Source organism: Neopelma chrysocephalum, unplaced genomic scaffold (genome assembly GCF_003984885.1).
Source record: "Neopelma chrysocephalum unplaced genomic scaffold, ASM398488v2 Primary Assembly neopelma1_42, whole genome shotgun sequence".
In the NCBI taxonomy this organism is placed as follows: domain Eukaryota; kingdom Metazoa; phylum Chordata; class Aves; order Passeriformes; family Pipridae; genus Neopelma; species Neopelma chrysocephalum.
The window spans coordinates 3,339,274-3,358,666 of NW_020897700.1; the positions used below are offsets into that span (position 1 = coordinate 3,339,274).

Sequence of the window (19,393 nt, forward strand, 5' to 3'; positions counted from 1 at the left end):
TTGCAGAAGCAGGAGTTATAATGGTGAGGTCAATTCAAGCCATGACCAGCCAACACAATGTTAAAAACTTTAGTCTGCTTCTACATTGAATCACAGAATGGTTTGAGTTGGAAGGGACCACGAAGATCATCCCATTCTGAATGATTAGTTACTTTCAACATAATTACAACCTCAACATCATGTTTTAACACAACTGTGGTGTGAAAATAAACTCAGAGAGAGAAGCTGGGAAGATTGTGAGGCTGACTTTTGCTTCTTAGTAGAGTTTCTTTAAGTCTACATGGAAAGCAGTTGAATTTTCAGGTGAATCCTAATCCCAATTGCAATTAAATCTTCTTTTGAATGAGAACCAGAGTGCATCTGTGTTCTTAATAGCTAAAAAAATGATTCCATTATATTTTGGTTGAATTAAAGTCAAGATATTTCTTCAAAACATACAACTTATTCATGTTTCTTTTATTAAGGGAATAGAGAATCTCATCTTTTTTTCCAGCGAGTGAAACACTATTAACCTTAAAGCTTATTGGGGATTGTGAAACTCCTTTATCATCAACATAGTTCCACAGATCCCTTGCAGAGCACTCCGCTTGACCCCGCAGACTGCCACAAGTCCACAGACTACAGTGAAGGAAGTACAGGGTGAGAAAACATCATCTTGAATATCAAAATACACTTTCTTTGGCCTGTCTAGATAAGCTGTGATTTTAAAGACTGCACAAATCACTTATGATATATTCGGAAAAAAAATTCAAATTTTTGTATTTGTGTTGCAAACATTCTTATTAAAACAACTCTCTAGCTGAGTGCTTTTATTTAGAAAGGAAAAATTATTTATTTAACAGTGTTGGTAGAGGCAATGTCTGTTGCATGCACACACTGACTTTTTACAGCTGAATTACATGTGGTTGTAAACATCATAACACTAGGAAACAAATAATTTTAATATGCTTTTAATATAATCAAGAAAGTAAAGAAAATTTTGAATCCTAAACAGAATCCAGTTTAAGAACATTTACATTCAAATGATTTTTAATTGTACATTAGTAACGAATAATTTTTGTAAGGAAAAGAGTATGTCCATGTACTCAGCATTCCTGCAGTATTAGCTCTAGGTGAGGAATCTAAAATCCTGAAAAATAAGAAAAAGCATTAGCTGTTTATTTAACACTAAGTATTTAAAATATGATAGAGGTATAAAATACGTTAGAAAACAGAGCATTATAATATTGGTATTCTTTTTTATATCTCTCAAAATAGTTGAATGCTTTGAAATTAAATCCTGAAGCCTTTACTTAGTTTCAGTGTGAGTTTTATGTCTTTAAGATTAGGGGATTACCTCCAGGATATCAGTTTATTTCTCAGTATGTATGTGACAGGTAGTTGGATCAGTTCTTTCTTACATATACTTATCATCATCATTAACTTTCCAAACTATTCACAGTTCTTGCTGCCTGAAACACCTCTGTGTTTTCTGTTCTAGGAACTGAGTACCTACAGTTTCTATTCACTTCTTCTGAAAATCAGTGTATTTAACACATCTGAGAGAAGTTTGTGGGTGGAAATCTAAGTTAACCCCACAGTTAAAAGCTTTCTGAGAGTACTTCTCAACATAAATATGGTGGTCTATATGTATAAAAATAAACTAATTTACATGTAAATCACGATTAAAAGTGTTAAATAAATACCTCCTTAGCGAAAATCCACTGATCTCCTTCCATTACGTGGCTGGAAAAGAAAAATTCAATAAGCGCTTTATAAAACTGACAGGATTTAGTAACAAAGCCCAGACAACTTAGTGTGTATAGAAATTGGTAAACTTCTCAGCTCTGTCAATGTGATCATCATCAAAGATACACCTGAGATAAGTTACTGTTTAAACTGTATCTACCTCTGGAGGAGAATTATACAGTAAAATTTACTGCATATAGATTGAAGAATGAATTATACCTATCTTGTATGATTTTATAACTGGGAGAAAGCCACAAGAAGTCATTCTAGGAGATCATTATCCCTTATTCTTTTTTGCATTTTCTTAAAATGTGCTGATTGTTGTTATTATAACATTATAAGTAAGTGTATGTTGCTATTAACAAACAACTATATGTCACTTTTTGGTTTTAGACTGTGTTCTTTAGCATTCCTCCATTTTCGCTATGGTAATTTTCAGAAATATTTTGCACTACTGAGGGACTTGATACAATTTCTACTAAAGCTGATAAAAAATTTCTCACTGAGCTTCATAAGGATTTGCCTTTTACACTGGAAGCTTGAATGCACCAATGTTAGTATTACTCATAACTTTGGCCTGTCTTAATAACTATAAAGATTCAAGCCTGATACATAAGAAATACAAATTTGTGGTCTTTTCATTAGAATCATAGAATCATTTAGGTTGCAAAAAAGACTTTAATATCATTGAGTCCAACCTAGCTCCATTCTTCTTAAAGCCATGAGCCACTTTCTCATTTAAGTAGAAAGAAATAGTAATAAAAATCAAGGAACTATTATTAAGTCTGACTTGCCATCTTTTCAATTTTGTCAAAATGAAGTAAAAAGGCAACATGGTATAAAAGATGAACACAGTGGATTCAGTCTCATGAGAATTTCTATATTTAATATCTCACCTTACTGGTCGATATGTAAGGAAAACGGCAAGGTCCGGCCTAATAGCTGTTTTAATACAGTGTGTAAGCATGGCACTGTATTTATATCACATGCAAACAAAACATGTTGAACAATGCTTTAGAAAGATTGTCGAAGATGCCATATTTTCCAGAACTTTCTCTGAGAATTAAATACATAATAATTAATAACTTCTTAAGGCATAGAATGGTATCATGTATACACAAACCTAAAAATATTTTTAAAAATTCCTATTTTGCCTTTATTTTAATCCAAGGAAAAGTCTGAAGCAGATCTTAAGTATTCCTATATAGTGTAATGCTTTTCCTGAAAAAAGTTTCCTCAGTCGCAGCAATTTTTCTGTGGTTTCTTTACCTTTTTTTTTTTTTGGTAGCTCATCACAAAATGAAAAGAAAAAAGTCAAACAAACCATACCCTGTAGAAGAAGTAGCCTCTGCTTTGAATCCCTCCAGGTCCTTGAAGTTCCTCCTGAAAAAAAAGTATTTCAAATTATATCTACTGCTGTAAATTAATACATATAGACAGGTAGTTTATATGCATTTTAAAAGTATTTCTTCAGTACACAATACAGTCTTGCCCCTTAAGGAATGCTTTATGTGCATTTTTCCTGTCAGTAACAGGAAGTTCATGTTGTCATGTAGAAATAGCAGAAAACATATGAATGGGGGCCAAATTCCACCTGAAGTTTTAGCTCAGCTCAGATTGCTTTAGAATGGTACTAGAAATGATGAGCAGCCTTTGCCTTTGACTTTCCAGGTTTCATTACCCAGATACAGCCACAGTGTCTTCATGGTGGTGGAGTCTGTAGATAGAGCTGGCTTTTGCATCTTGTAGAAGGACAAGAATGTAAAGTTTAAATATCAGAAATACTTGGGCTCCTCCCAGGAATGAGACCTCAGACTGCTCCCAGAGGTGTACCATTTCACACATCAACTACTTCACACATTAACTCCCAAAGACCAGTGCTTATGATATCGTATCCTGTCTGTGCTGCACACATGGAGAAACAACTGTCTAGTGATCAATACAGCAAGGAGGGTAACAAATGATGGAAGAAAATAGAAATTCCATTTATATGTAACAAGTACAAGGCATGAAGTAGCCAGTTGCTTTAATGAGACCTTCACAATTAGAGAACACCTAAGCTTAATCACAGTATTTTATTTGCTTCTGGTATCAGATACAAATGATGTGCCTGTCCTGCAGGTGGGGAGACAGGCCAATTGAGAAACAAAATAGTTCAAACCTTATGCTTACCAGAACACAAAATCTAGATGGTATTTATTCAGCAATGGTGGTATTTCTCAATTAAAAACTGGAGTCATATGATCTCTCATATGATACCCAAATATCATAACCTGAGGTGTCATAGAAAGAAATCACTTCTATTATAATGCTGTGAGAAATGTGTAAAACAGGATGACTGCCATCATTTTCAAACAAAGGAGTAGATTCAATCCAGGGAAGCTTTCAAAGGAAGTAGGGTTTAAACGATACGTAATTTTTGAGTCTTGATTTTAATTCTGACTTCAGTTCACCAGGTATAGCATTATACTCAGTTTCTTGCTGTATGTAAAAGTCTGTATGATTTTTATTTATATTGTCTGTCTTATTCCAGCATTAACAGGATTTGAAATGCCCATCTTGGATTTATAATCTGTTCACTACTATTGTTTTTTTATATTTCAAAAGGATAAAACTTCTTCTGTTAATGGAGCCTTGTCCATTGCCATTGGAGTGTCTTACAGTATTTATATGTCATTCTTCTTCTACTTTTTCTATTGAAAATTGAAAATGGAAACAAAATAGACAGCTGTTGCAAGTTTAGGAAATTATCTAGAACATAAAAAGAATGAGGAGTACAATTCCTCATGAGGAATTGTGATTTACGTTAATATATCATTCTCTGCATACATCCAGACACCTCTTAAACAAGATTACATAGTGTTCCTGTTTGATTTCATGTCAGAAGTTTAGTATCAGAAAACAACTGAAGCTAAAAATCAGTCATTGTTGTAACACTTGCCTTTCAAACTTCCAAGGCTTTGGAAATGTTAAAAAATAAATACATGCTGTAGGATATATATACACAGAAACATATGTATCCATGAAGATGTATGATTATTTAGGGTTTTGTCTTAAAGCCTGCCCTCTAGAAGGTATCTTGCTCAATCTCATAAATTGACTTGCCAGCAAAATGCTTCCATCTTCTTTTTAGATCATATTCTATCAGGCAAGATGTATCTCAAGAGAAATCAAATCTGTGACAAACTCTTGTGTTGGTCCAAACTGGGAAGAAAGAATTTAATAAGCAGGTTTCCTCTTTCACCCATCCACCTTTACAATTCCTTGTCTAGTCAGGGAGAGAGGTGTAGTGTGTTTATGTACATACAGCAGATTCTGGTTTTCTTCCCAATATGAGGGGACAAAATGTCAGCAGCAAGATAACCCTTCCTGAAACACATTCCATGACACCAGTCAGGTAATCCAATCAAAATATATGAGCAGAAAGGTCTACAACAACATTTTTAGAAGAGCTAATGAATAACAAAGTGTGAGAGCACAAGCAGGCAGAATTTAAGTTTACATACGTCCACTTCATATCTCTTCAGTCTTCTCTCGTTAAGCTGAGGAACGAGTTGCAGTAAAGGATGCAGGACAGACGACTGAGAGGACATGAACACAGACACATGAACAACAATGAAATTGGGACTTAATGATGCCAAAAAAGTCTCTTCTCACAGTATTGGCTTATGGACAAAATATGCACCAAAAAAGGACCGAAAATGTTAATTGAGAAACTTTTTCTTTAACATTTTGACTTGGCAACAAACAGGTACAAACATTTATACTATGGATGTGACTCACAGAGTGATGGAGGGAAAAGCCATGCATCCTCACCTTTACTAATTGAAAGTTCAGAACCATTTTCATACTACTGCAATTATTCAGACTTTGATCAGTCTCTAGGAGTGGTACAGAGAGTATTTCCATACAGTATTTCTATTAACACTTCTATGATTATCTACTATGGAAGTTAGCAGCTTCAACTTAAATGGCAGCAAGAAAAATTATTTGTTTTTTGCTAGAGAACAGTGTACAGGAGGGAACCCTTCTCAAGCGACATTTGTAACCATGGAACTGGTCACTATATCTAAGCTCCAATCATGAAATTCCTTGTGTTCACAAGACTTTAAGCCTGGAGACAGCCTGGTTAAGCACAGTGGCATTGTGTGCAGCCTAAGTGCCCACACTGGCAAAACACAATCATGTGGGTTTGTGGAGAGGTCCACAGTGAGAAATAAAGTAGAAAAACCCATGTTCCTTTAGCTGATTTAGACCTTCAACTCATATAAATGTAATTTTTTTAAAAATGCATTTTTGATACAATACTTCTTAGAAAATAATGCAATGAAAAGAATTGTAATATACGGAGTAACCCGTTACCAAAGTGTTACTGTGCTTAATAGATAAAATAAGCCTGGCTATATGGAGCCAATTTTGCATTGCCTGCCTAAGGTAGGCAATATGGCATCATAGCATCTAAAAAAAGTAGAAGTCTGATGTGAATGAAGGAATTTAAGGATATCCCAGCTGGTCACTTCAACTCTGTCTTGTAGCCAGTGGATAGAGGTTATAAAGCTAAGGAATGATGGATCCCACCTAAGTTAGTATCTCTGAGAACTGGACTAGAAAATAGTCAACTGAATAGCTAAATCAAAAGTGAGAAAGCAGTAATCTCTGGGAGCAGCAGCAAAGGTATTCAGGATAGTGATGAAGTGGGATGCAGTAACCCTTTAAGCAGGAGCAGCAGAACTAGCTCGTTTCACTGTGCCTTGATTACCATTAAAGCCTTCAAAGCATCTCTATCATGAAAACATTGACCACAATATCAGCAATATCACTTTCTAGGAAATACACCACATATTTCTGAAGAAATGTCATGAACAAAGCAAAAAAGGACATTAAGATGTAAGAATGACTGCTAAGAAACAAGAAAATATGAATATGTTTAACTTTCTCAAAATCCTATGGTGCATAGATGCAGAGTATGTTTGCACTTTAAAAGCAAGAATGGATCACACATTGTTGAATTGTTGGTTTATGACAATACTTTTATAGCAACAATACTTGACTATGTTTTAAATCATATTTTTCATTCAAAATACAATCCAAAATTTGAGTGAGGCAAATACTATTTTGCCTGGTACATATTTATAACATGTGCAAATGAATTCATACAGTTTAATTAATAATTAATAAAAATTTATGAAGAGTTCTTAATAGTTATGGTGATATTCTCAGCTCCTGTAAGTCCACATTGTTTCACTGCATATGCTGTATTCCAATAGCAGAAAAAGCATTTAATCTCATTCTTAAAATTTGAAACTGTAAGATTAAGATTCAGTTGGGATTCCACAAATGTTTGGTCAGGTTTGTTAGGGCTTTGGTTTTTTTTCCACACCTGCACAGTATTGATGATCCTCTCCCATGTTTATTAAAACACCTTCTGCATTTTAAACATGCAACTCCCAGTCCCGAGCTTTGTATACAGTTGGAGACACTACTGCAAAAAAGAATATTGCTTTGGTTTTATATACAAGCACACGTGTACTCACAAGGAGTACTTACCACGATGTCTGAGTTGCCCGAGTCATGAGTCTTAGAATAATGAAATAAGAACTGTTCAAAAAAATTAGAAATGGGAGTTTACTACAAAACAGGGCAAGGGTGTTATGATCTTCTTGCCAATTTTAGTGTGATCGTAAAACATACATAGACATCTTACCCTTTTGGTGTTGTCTTTTTCATCTAAACCCTGTGGGAATAATTGGTAGAGAGGCTTTTATTTGTTAAAATAAAAACAGCAATGGACAATTTTGATTACATTATAAACTTTTGAGTGCTGGATTGTGTCATAGGTTTACTTGTTCTAAAAATCCAAGCAGAAATTTTCCTTTCCCCTGTCCTGCTGTAAAAGAAGGTGTTGAACAAGGGAGGGGGAAGGGGTGATTGACTATACAAAAGAACTAGCTGGCCGACCTGCATTCCAGGCTGATAGCTTTCTCTAAGGCTGGGGGGGATGTGTGAGGGGAGCATTTTTTCTCCCCTCCTCTCTTTGGAAAGAGGCACTTCACTTTCTGCCTTAATGGAGGCAAGCGGTGTGTGTGTTGGACAAGCTCAGAGGCCATTTTGCTCTCTACCTGGTCATCTGGCTGCTCCCTGGCCTTGGCTTGCCTGCACACTGCCCTGTCCCAGCCCAAATGTGCTCAGAATTCATTGGGGAGTTTGTGCTCATCGACAAAAAAAGGGGAGTCCTGATCACAGCGAGCCGCAGACAGCGTGAGTTTAGTGGGGAGGAAACCGCCCCTCTTTCCCCTGTTCCCCTCCTCAGTGGGGGGGGGAATCTCCGTTTTCCGGCTTCTGCGCTGCAGCCCAACAGCGCTCCCTGCTGGCCACCACAGAGCACTGCAGGCTCTGCTCCTCCAGAGATCCAACAGCGCTCCTGCCAACCGTGATTAGGACCGCACTAGAGGACAGAGAAGTATCAAACTGTTTCCTTTCTGAAGGGGACTCTTAGGTACAGGGTTATTGTTTAGTTGTTTTTGTGTTCTTTTGCTGGTTTTGCCTGTATACGTATATCCTTTAATAAAGGGTTGTTATTTCTTCCTTTTTCTTTACTTCCTTGATTGGAGCCTCTTAATTTTGGATTTACAGTTGCTGAGAGAGGCAACGCATCTTCCTTAACAAAACACTTCAGTTTCCTTAAACTGAGACAGATTGGAACATCATTATTCCTTGACGTATTATATGTCCTTGTTTATTAATGGAACTAATCTTTTCAAACTCTGTAGACAGCATTGATCACTCTGCCCTAGAAGAGGTAGATGTACATCCCTAGACTCTAAGCAAATTTCTTCCTCCCCTGACAGCTCATAATTTTTCTAATCTAGAGCAATAAAAACACCGAAAACCTTGTATCCAACCTGGGGATTATTTTCCAAACATTGATGTCTCCCTCTTATATAAAACAGGTGTTGGATTCTGACACATAGCATTTCAGAGTAAAACTTGATAGTATTACTTCCAGTGCTGAGTGATATTTCAGATACTGGGTCCTCAGAATTCATTCTAGACAATGGCACAGTGAGATCAGACTTCAGAAATGCTGAGTAATCTTTTGTGTGTTTTACCTGTGGTTTTGGGAGAAATCCCATGACCAAAAAACAAAGTTCTTCCAGTGTGCTGGACACCTAATGCAAAGAAAACATGAAATTAGGTATCACACTTTCAATTCTACTACATATAACAAATAGTAAGACAAGTATAAAGTAACCTTTGTCTGACTCACCTGAGGCTCAGAATTTGTGGACAGGTAGGCAGAACATGCATCATCTATCTGTAAAAGTTCACACAGTCTTTTTTTAAGAAGTCAGATTAATAAAAAGAAGTGAAATACATATATTTTCATAAACAGTTCAGTACAGCTAAAGGCATGGCAAGCTTGTCTACTGTCAGACATCCTTATAGGTCCATCCATTAAATACTTTGCATTCAAAGGGGGTAAAAGGCCTTAACCACATAACTAAACCCCAACTTATACTTGTTTGATCTGAACAAACATAAATATCTGTGACCTTTATTCTCTTGACTGTAAGCTTGTCAGACTAAGTCATATTTTAAATTATGATTGTTAATATATGGGGTATGGACTATGAACTAAAATGTCTTCTGCAATATCTTTGGATTATACAAAACTGTGAAGACAATGACAAAGCTTAAGTAAGTGATTCAATGATCAGTTCTCAAACACAACTCTTTCAATTGGATTCCAGCATCCCTGCAGGTGTATGATGCACACACCCCTTTAGTGATTATGATATGTGCCAGCACATCTTATGCATGCCAGTCAATTTGTGTGAGTCACCAAGCAGCCAATATCTGGGGTTTGCACTGATTCCTATGGCAAATGAGGAGCACTCTATCCCTGGAAGTGTTCAAGTCTAGCCTGGATGGGGCTTTGAGCAACCTGTCCCTGCCCATTGTAGAGGGGTTGGAACTAGATGATCTTTAAGGTCCCTTCCAACCCAAACCATCGTGTGTTTCTATAATTTTGCGTAAAGGAGATGGTTCCCAAATCACAGTACTAGTAAGAGATATGTTCAATGTATTTAAAGGGATTTAAACTCTATGAGCACTGGGAAAGGAGTCATTGCTGATAAAATTCAGTGCAGACTAGAATGTGACACATACAAACACAAAACAAATAAATCCACAAACCAAGAAGTCCCAGTTCCCATTTCATTTGGTTCAAAACAAATGTCCATTTAGCTCTACAACTTACCTCCAAAAATGGCCAAATGTCAACACTTGGGAAAAGCCTAAGAGAAGATCAGTGGTAAAGAAAAGCTCATGCTCTCCAACCACCAGCAATTTGCTGTGCAAGCACTTTGAGTTGGAAGTAGGTCTTTGCAATAAAGCTCCATGAACCTCTGTGCCGTGAATTTGACTGATGTCTCTCCAATCTACATTATACTTTCAGCATCCTCAGTGTCCTGTGCCAACAGTTTCCTAAACGCTGTGTGAAATATTACTATTGTTTGTCTTCATCAGTCTTTTCAAAGCTATCTTCATTCAATGCTGCCATGATCTTGTCTTGGAAAAAGTACTGCGTAAGTGATTCCTAGCCACCCTCTCCCTACTGTTCATAACCTTTCATTAATTACATCTTCCTTCTTACTGTCTCTTTTCCGAGATGAAAGAATCCCATAATACTGAATGATTTTTAGTGGAGTTATTATTAGAGAAGGGATAAGAAATGGAATAAAGGGTATTTGAATTCAAGGAGGTAATTTTCCCAGTGCTGAAGGCTCAAAGTATTCTATAAGGAAAAGAGAGGATCTCTGGCACTCATTATTAAACAGTTGCACAGTTTAATAATGATGGAAAAAAGCTGCTTAAATTTTTATTATATAACCTTAAATTTGCATGAATAGTAACCTCCTTCAGCATGCGCTATTTTTTTTCCATTTAATATTTGATAATGTTAGATGCCAAAAATCTTGGCCAATTATCTTGTTCAAAGACTGCACAAAAACCGTAAGTTTGTTTGGGTTTTTTTTAAATAGAGTAGACAATGCAATTGTTCTTACAATTTTATTATAGGTAAAAAGCCCTAAACGGCACTCTTTAGCAATGAAAGCATTAAATGAAAAAAGCAATAAAAAAAAATGCATATCTGAGTACTTCAAGATGAGATGAGTCATTTCTCTAGAGACAATCTACAAGAAAGCATTAGCAGACATAGCGGGAAAACTAATAGCTCACAGAATTCCCTTTTAAAATAGGCTTTATTGGTAACACATCCTCTCCATTCTCTTTTCCCTTCAACTTGCCTATGTTTGTCTCTGGGTGTGTTAGTTCAGCTTCACTACTTTCAGAGTAAGAAAACATAAAGGGAGAAATCAGTCAATGAGATAAAATTGAGCTGAAGTCATTTGGAAGCCTATGTTAAAAGAAGTCTGGTTCTTAGCAAGAGATTGTTTGTGTTTGGTTTTTTATTTGTTTATTTGCTTGACTCAGAACTACCATATTTCAGTAGCAGAACAAGCCAGAGACTGTGTTCAACACAATATAAGGCAAGGTATCTCTCAGATAAAACTTTCATGGACAAATTAAGGGTTGAGGAAAAGCCAGAGTTTCTGTTAATTCCTTTATTAAAAAAAAATCGTTTCTATCTTTGATGTATCTTCTCTGTAATTTTCTCTCCTACCTCAGAAATGTGGCCTTAAGGCAGGGGATTGCAAGTTGTTTGGATTTGGTTAAATAACATAAAGAAACAAAAGGAACTGAGAGACAAGTAAAGAAACAAAATACTTAGTTAAAAAGTTCTCATATTTATAAACTCAGAGTCATTCCTGAAAAATACTAGATTTATTTAAAGCAGGTCTTCTCCTGAATGATCCACTAGTAAAGTAGCAAACAGGGAAGAATGATTATTTTCACTTCAAGAAACTCCAGTGAACTAGTATGAGTGTGTAATCAGTTAACTGAGGATATATAGCTATGTATCTAATTCTCTCTCCTTAGACCCTTTCCAGTCCTGCATAATTCTTGCTACAACAGTAACTTATATATTGCTCCTATTATATAATTTTACAGAATTTAGTATCTTATGTCTACCATTTTCTTCACTGAAATCAACAGGAACTTTGCCTTTGTTTCCAGTCACCACAGGGACAAATCCTGTGTTACAGCTAGCAAATCTTATCAAGAAATGCAGAAATGTACAAAACAGCATTTTAAATCCAGAATGTAAATAACTGATTTTCAAAAACACCTTATAGTTATCAGGATCTTACTTCCCAAAAGACCATTTTTCCCCAGGAGATAAATATCACTAGGGCTCATTCAAGTGCCAGTCTGGAAATATGTTGGATTTTGAGTTGGTACTTCCAAGATGAACTATGGGGAGATGATGGTAAGGGCAATGCCTCCTGTAATGGTCTCAATAGGAAGAAATTTACTCTCTGCATCAGCAGCCCTGATGAGTCACTTGCTTTCTAATGTTATCAAAAGCTACTAAATTAAATGTCAACACAACAATTGAAGGTTACAGCAACACCAGGGCATGCAAGTTGCAGGCTAAACCCTCTCCACATGTTATGCCCTGCCACTCCATCTGTTCCAAAAGGGCAGAGAAGAGCCTGTATTAACATATGTGTCACATCTCAGAGTCAAAACAAATGTTCATTTCAGAGATTAGAGTGGAAGTTATGATGCCAACCGTTAGCAAAATGTTAGAGCGGCTAATTGGCACAGTATATTATCTTTTACCTTTACCTAGTAAATTGAGAGGCTGGGATAGGATTAAATAGTGTCCCAGCCCGGTGTGCAGATCAGAAGCTGAAAGAGGTAAGACCAGATGAGTTGAAACAATTCCTGCATATAACATACAAAATATAAAACTACCAGGCAGGACCATGTGTTGCTTCCAGGAACAGTGGCTGCCTGGTCATTGACAGTTAAGTGACAACTGTTATCAAACATAGCTCTCCATTGAGACAAGACAGTCTTTTCTCAGAATGACATCTCAACACTCAGACCCAACATCCTCTTGAAGCAACTGTTAAGAATCTCTGGAAAATTAGGTATTTCACCTCTTGGCTGATGCCAAGATAGGAGACACACAGGACTGGAAGAAAATGCACCTGAACTCCACGCAAGAGAAATAGTGAGGTGTGACTATAGCAAAGATGGGCACAGAAGAAACAGGAGTATACCACATGGCAGATGATGCTTACCTCTTTCCAAAGCTGCAAATCCTCATCTGACTCAAATGCTCGGGATGGCATCGGTGCACCTGGAAGCATAAACTGTGCTTAGCAATGCTGTACAGTAAAAGGTCATTTGTATAAGTATCCTATGTCAGAGATTTAAATAAAAACTCTGAACATGCTAGGATACCTAACACACTTACTAATGGCAAATTCTGAGAGCTGCACAATCCAAGGAAGTCTGCTGCCCTGTGTGTTTTGGGATTTGTCCAGTAGTTTCTGCCTGCTGTATGTTAGCAACACAGCAGGACACTTCTTCACAAGTTCACAGCAGAGACAGACGTATCTCAGTGTGGAAGTTGTTCAGGACTCACTGAGGGTCAGGCTAGTGTTAGTCCATTCTCAGTGATAAGCCGAAGGCAAGAAAATTTGCATGGCAGCCCTTACATGTTAAGACCTGCTCAGGAAAGCACGTTCCAGTGCCTACAACTTTGCGCTTTCCAAAAATTCTGCTCACCTCCAGCACATGCAATGCAAGTTGAGAATCTGGATTCTACCTCTTGCCTTCTTGTATGCTACAACTACATAATTAAACATGTGCTGTGTAACATACGCTTGCATATGAAGAATACCCATGACATGAACAAGGTGTTTTTGAAAAGGTGATAGACAGTACATGTGTAACGGGTATTGTTTCCTCTATTTGACATATGTGATGTGAAAAAGCTCGGTCCCTTAGAAGATTAAATGTGTTATTAATTGCACAATGCTGCAGTGATGCTGTGCTTGGCTTGGGGCAGCTTTCTCCATCTCTGCCTACCCAGGCTGCAGGACTGGAAGTCATTGTACCACCTTCCAACTCAGTGCCCACAATATCCCCCTTACACTGCCAGATAAAATAACAGTGTTGCATTTTTAACAGCAATGTATTGTTACAGCCTCTGTAAAAAATAGAAATAACCATCACTGAATTGTGAGTATACTAGACACCACGCAAGTATATCAGTGAGGTGTTGTAACTCCCCTGGGAGGGAGACTGGTGCTGGAGAGGGTCATGCTTTATCTGTACGTGCCTAGCACCACAGGAAACACTGCAAAGTTATCTAATTTATCCCCGTGCTCAAAGGTGCTGACCATGAGCCATGCTTAAACCATTTATACACTGTTCTTAAAAGACCTCAGATTAATAGAGATTTTATAACCTCCTAGGAAGTCTAGAATTATGTGTGGTCACATTTTTTTCAAGGCATTGAACTGAATTAAACAAAAAAAGAGGTGAAGGTAGACTTATCTAGAAAGGCCAGGCAAGGAGGGTGTGAATGCCCATCATGTTCATTTGTTTTGCATGTATTCCTAATAACAATAATCACAACAGTAGTTAGTTTCAGGCATTAACAGATGGATTTCAAAACCACATGTTGGTACTGGCACAGACTTAAGGTGACTAATTATTCTGGATGTTTGCTTTCCCCTAAAAATAAGAATTAGATAGGCTCTTAATTTCACACTATACAGAAGTAGAATATTTTTTTTTTAATCTCCAAGATGTTCACATAATAAGAAAACTGCTTTCCAGTTGTTTGTTTCATTTCAAGTAAAAATGCCAAATAAAGACACTACAGTTGTCTTACTTCATTTTCTACTCTTAAATTAGTGTATTCAAATTGAGGCATTGCCTGGGACTGGTATCCTGATTGCAAAGAGTGCAACTGGGTAACACTTCAAATTAGCACACCTTCCCCATCAAACCATTGCCTGCCTGTCACTGAACACTGTTTCTGCCGGTGCCTGGTTCCCAAGGCTTTTTAGGGGGAGCAGAAGAAACCCATTCACCTTAGGGCAGCAAGCAAGAAAGCCTGAATATTACAGCTTGCTTTCCCCCCCCCCCCCTTAACTCCTGCAGCAGAAACTTTTGGACAGAGGAGGGAAATTATTTCACCAGCTCTCAAGTTTTCTTAATCCTTCTCCACTTATTCAAAAACTCTTATTTCATGTATAGTCCCATCTGTTTTGTGCTCACACATAGGACTGTGTTGCTCCAAGGGCTAAGCAGTGTCCCTTCATCACCCTGTCCAGAACAGTGCCACAGTCCCTACAGGACTTCATTCATTTACACACATACACAAAAACACACACAGTGAAACATTAGGTTATTTTGTAATATATACAAAATAACTAGGGGGGAGGGAACAAACAAGATAGAAGACAGTTCTGTTGAGAAAAGCAATCCTATTCAAAAGGCATATGGAGGAGGAAATCCTCCTGCAAAATCGACATTGTCCACAATACATTTGCTCTTTCATCCTTCAGTTCTGCCAACTTTTAAAAACTCAACTTCTTTCAAGGCAGTAGAATGCCAGATGCATAACCTAGACTCACGTCTTACATCTTCTCATCTCTCCATTGCTCTTCCTAAACCAGCTCCTGGCAATCATTTGTGTAAGAAAAATAATGAAATACTATGCACCATTGCCCTTTGCTGCCCTCCTTTTCCTTTCCTCCCCTCCTCCACTTCTTCAGAATTTATTTTTAACCTAATATTAAGTGTACTGTACTTAGATTTCTTTAATTGTTGGTATTAAAAAACGCAACGAATCAGAACAAAACCTCACAATTAAAACAACCCACACATATAATACAAACAAAATGGAAATAATCCTTGCATAGCATTTTGTGACGTTACTTCACTAGGTGTAAGTAGTTAATCTGTCTGGGATGGGGAAATACAATAAGAAAGAGAGTATGGTTTGTTAAGCAGCCCATCAGTCCTTTCACAAGCACTCCCTGATACAAAAGTAGCACCTTTTAGGATTTCTATTCCAATAAATGTTGCTACAGGTTGGACTAAGTGACTGCCAGAGGGTCCTAAATTTTCCTGCAATTCTGTGATACATCTTGGTTTTTTTCCTTTTCTCACCTTTCAAATCAGAGTAAATGATATTTAAAATTAAACTGCTTTTAACAAAAGTCAATTCTCCAAGTTGCTGGAATGCAGTTTTGCCAGGACAGAGTAATCCTACCGGGATATGCGAAGAAGCCTCCCAGACCAATCCCCGAAACTGCTCCCAGCAGCCGCGACCCTCCTGCGCATCCTTACACCCACCCCCACCCCGGGGCACCCAGGCAGCGGCTTGCTCCGCACTCCCCGCAAGGCTGGCAGGCTGTGGAGGCACCCCTCGCTCCTCAAATAATGTGCAGAGCTGGGAGCGCAGGAAGGGCTTGCGAGGGGGATGCTCCTCACCTTTGCAATAAGACATCGAGGAGGCGAGGAGGAGGAAGAGGAGAAGAAGCGGGGATCCGGGCAGCGCCGCGCCGTCCCCTGCCTTCCTCAGGCTGCGCCGGGGGGTGGCCACAGCGGGCTGATGGTGACAGAGGTGTCCCATGCCCGCGGAGTGTCCGGCACCGCCGCTCTGCCAGCCGCTCTTCTGGGCATGTCCTTGCTCTCTGCCCCAAATTTTAAATCTCCCAGACACGTGAACGAGCCCCAGCCTGGCACGGGGAGGGCTGCCCCGCGCCCCCCCGGGACCGGCCCCACTGCCGGGGCGTGACTCACCTCGCTCCGCTCCGCCCCGGGGGTAGGTCCGCTGGGACCTCGGCTGGGGAGGTGGATGTCCCGGCTTAGCACGGAGGAGAGGGGCTGGCCAGGCTCCAGGACTGTATTAAACCCCCTCCATAGGAAAAATCCATGTTTTAGCCCCCCCCCCGAGCCCTGGCAGGAGCCGCGGTGGCCGGCGTGGAAGGTGCTGCTTCTCCCCTGCCGTGCCCGGGCGTTCGGAGTGATGAAATGAGTGCGGCAAAGGGGAGCGTTCAGGCACTGTCCCAGCCTGGCGTGAGAGAGAGAAGGGGGTGATGTAAAGTGGGGAAATCGGACACAGATTTGCCCCCAGCTAGCTGAACTTGGAGTAAAAACTCATGGATATTGCATGTGGGAGAAGCCGTTGGTGGCTGGGATGTGGGGCTCTGAGGATGTTGCACTCCTCTGCCTTGGGACCCATTGACTGGTCGCCGAGTTTTCTGAAGATTCCGCTGTAGGGGTGTGACTGACAGGTCACTCTGATTTTCCCTATGCCTTAAATATACATACAATGCCGCACCATAAAACAGAACTCAGTGATGTGGTAATATTTAGAGATTAAAACCTAATACTGTGCTTAGCAAGGTATTTTACATTAAATGCGGCTGCAGACCTTGGTCCCAGTAGACAACAAAATCAACTATATTATAAGATATTCAAAAGTACACAGATCTCAAATCTGTTAAGAACTTGAGCAGCGTAGTCCAGACATCCCTGAAACACAGCAAGCCCTGGCTTACCAAAGTGGCTACCCGAGTCTGACAGTGACTCTTGCTACTAGATGCAACAAATGATCCCTGCTTAACAGCAGGATGCTCTGGCTAGTGCTGACCTGCTCCTGACACCCAGCCCAGCAGCAGGGTCTGACTTTGAGGAATGGTGTATGTCTGACTGTCTCTGCTTCCTCACCATTTGCTACCCAGCAAGATGCTGCCCAGCTGAGGTGCTCCTCCAATGCTATGGAGAGCGTTTCAGGACAGCAACTCCCAATTTACAGTCTGTTCTTTGTTTCCCCCCTTTTTTTCCATTCACTTCTATTTTTTTGCTTGGTTGCTTTTTTTCTGCCTGTCAAAGGAAACGGTACGTCACAGTCCAGCAACGAGATAGTGGTGGAATATTAGAGATTCTCATTTTCCCAAACAAACTGCAGTTCTCTTTTACCATTTCAGTGGGATTTGACTGGGGACTGAATAGTATGTGGTGGAATAAATCTGCCTGACAAAAGCAGTGGCTGTTACTGTGAAACAAAAGAAAATTTTGATTTATAGATGGTTTCTCTTTGCTTTTATCCTTATCAGGTGCACATGCTACAAATTGGACTCTGCCCCCCTGAATATTTTAACAAGTTATCAAAATTGTGGAAGCTTTGACAAGCAGCATGCTAAGATGCTATAAAATTATCTTAGTAATAGAAGTATCTTCTTTATAAGATTCAGTAGCAAAGCTTTCCTTAATACAACTAAACACAGAGCTAATCCTTATGTCAATAGAAAGCCTCTTATTAGACCAGTACATTAATTAAAGAAGCCTATATTTTGTATCTGTGATTGTATTTATATCTACCTAATTAAAAGAGTTGTTTTAAAATGATCTAAATTGAGGAATTGCATTTAGTTCTGGGTTGTGTTACTAAAAGCAGAACACATTTATTTTTAAAAATTATCATAAATGTGAAGTCATCAGTGCTGAAAGATATCTGCCTAATCTAGTTTGATTTAAATACATGGATCAGTGTCCTGAGCTTTGGCCTAAGAAAGGATTTAATTTGTTATGCATTTTAAATATTACATTCTTGTTGAATATTTAATAGATTGTGAAATAAAATAAATTACAGTCTTTTACAATTTGAGAGTGGGATACCTGTAAATATTCTGCACCTGTTGAATGGTGCAGAGTGTTTTAAGAATAGTGAGAAAAAGATACAACTTGAATTAAACTTTAGTTTCAGGTGAAAGGGTTCTGATTAGCTCAGAAGTTACGTTTTTGCACAATGTGTTTTAATACTGAAAAAGCCTGCTTGCCCAAAAAACATCTTAGGAGATTTTGAAGATGATGAGAAAAAATTTCCATGTAGAAAAATTCTGGTCTTCTATTTATCTAATACTTCTCTCTTGCTTGGATTTGTATTGCTCAATAATCTTTCATCTGAAACTGGATTTTGTTTTCAGCAGATTCCTGTTAATGGGCAAAATCGGTAGCCATTGAACATGCAACCCTATTTGTGCCATGAGTTACATTGTCCGAATCCTTGCAAGCTACAGTCCTTCAGTACTTCCAACCCAGTATGGACTCCATTTCATTTTCAACTATGCCTTTCTTACTAAGTGTAGTTTTGCATTTCCTGACACATGGGTAAGGTAAACTGATTTGGGCATAACTGTAATCCTCTTTCTCATATACTAGAAAAACAATATAACTTGTAACAAGAATGTACATTTGTACTAAGCCCAGACTCTATCTTATACCAGGACAATATTTCTGCTGAAATCTGTGCAAATCTTGACAGAGCAAGTTCTCCAAACTTGAATCTTACTGCAGAGCAGGCTTGCATAGCTTAAGATGGTCACCTTTATGCAAGGAACTCTCTGAAGTTCAAGTAAGCATTCTTATAAACAGGAGACAAAATACATCTTTCTCTATTGTATCTGGTTTGATTTTGTTTAATTGCTTGATGAAATTAATGTTACACTATTGCAGGAACAAAACACATCCTCATTAAACGAATAGCTTGGAGGATGTTTTGGATGCTGTAATTAGCTTCTTTGAAATATTTATGTTCTTCCTAATGTTGCTTGAATAAATGTTAATTATGACTAGTAGAAAGGAAATCAAAGAGCTGAGTATGTGAAAACATCATCTTCTCTGTCTTCTGCGAAGGCAAGGTCAGGAGGTACGTCAC

General features: G+C 38.4%; 1 protein-coding gene across 2 annotated transcripts; it reads right to left on the minus strand.

The window, feature by feature from the left end:
• Window positions 1–934: 934 nt before the first annotated feature.
• NMU (neuromedin U) lies at window positions 935–16,438 on the minus strand. Of its 2 annotated transcripts, XM_027676843.1 has the most exons (10): window positions 16,162–16,438; window positions 12,948–13,006; window positions 8,996–9,043; window positions 8,838–8,897; window positions 7,433–7,462; window positions 7,276–7,326; window positions 5,235–5,309; window positions 3,058–3,111; window positions 1,686–1,725; window positions 935–1,129 (listed from the first exon to the last, which is right to left on the minus strand). In XM_027676843.1, the coding sequence occupies exons 1-9, from the start codon at window positions 16,301–16,303 to the stop codon at window positions 1,690–1,692; spliced, it is 555 nt and encodes a 184-aa protein (XP_027532644.1). In that variant the 5' UTR covers window positions 16,304–16,438; the 3' UTR covers window positions 935–1,129; window positions 1,686–1,689. The 2 variants fall into 2 exon arrangements, with proteins under 2 accessions (XP_027532644.1, XP_027532646.1); XM_027676845.1 differs by lacking the exon at window positions 5,235–5,309.
• Between the last annotated feature and the right edge of the window lie 2,955 nt (window positions 16,439–19,393).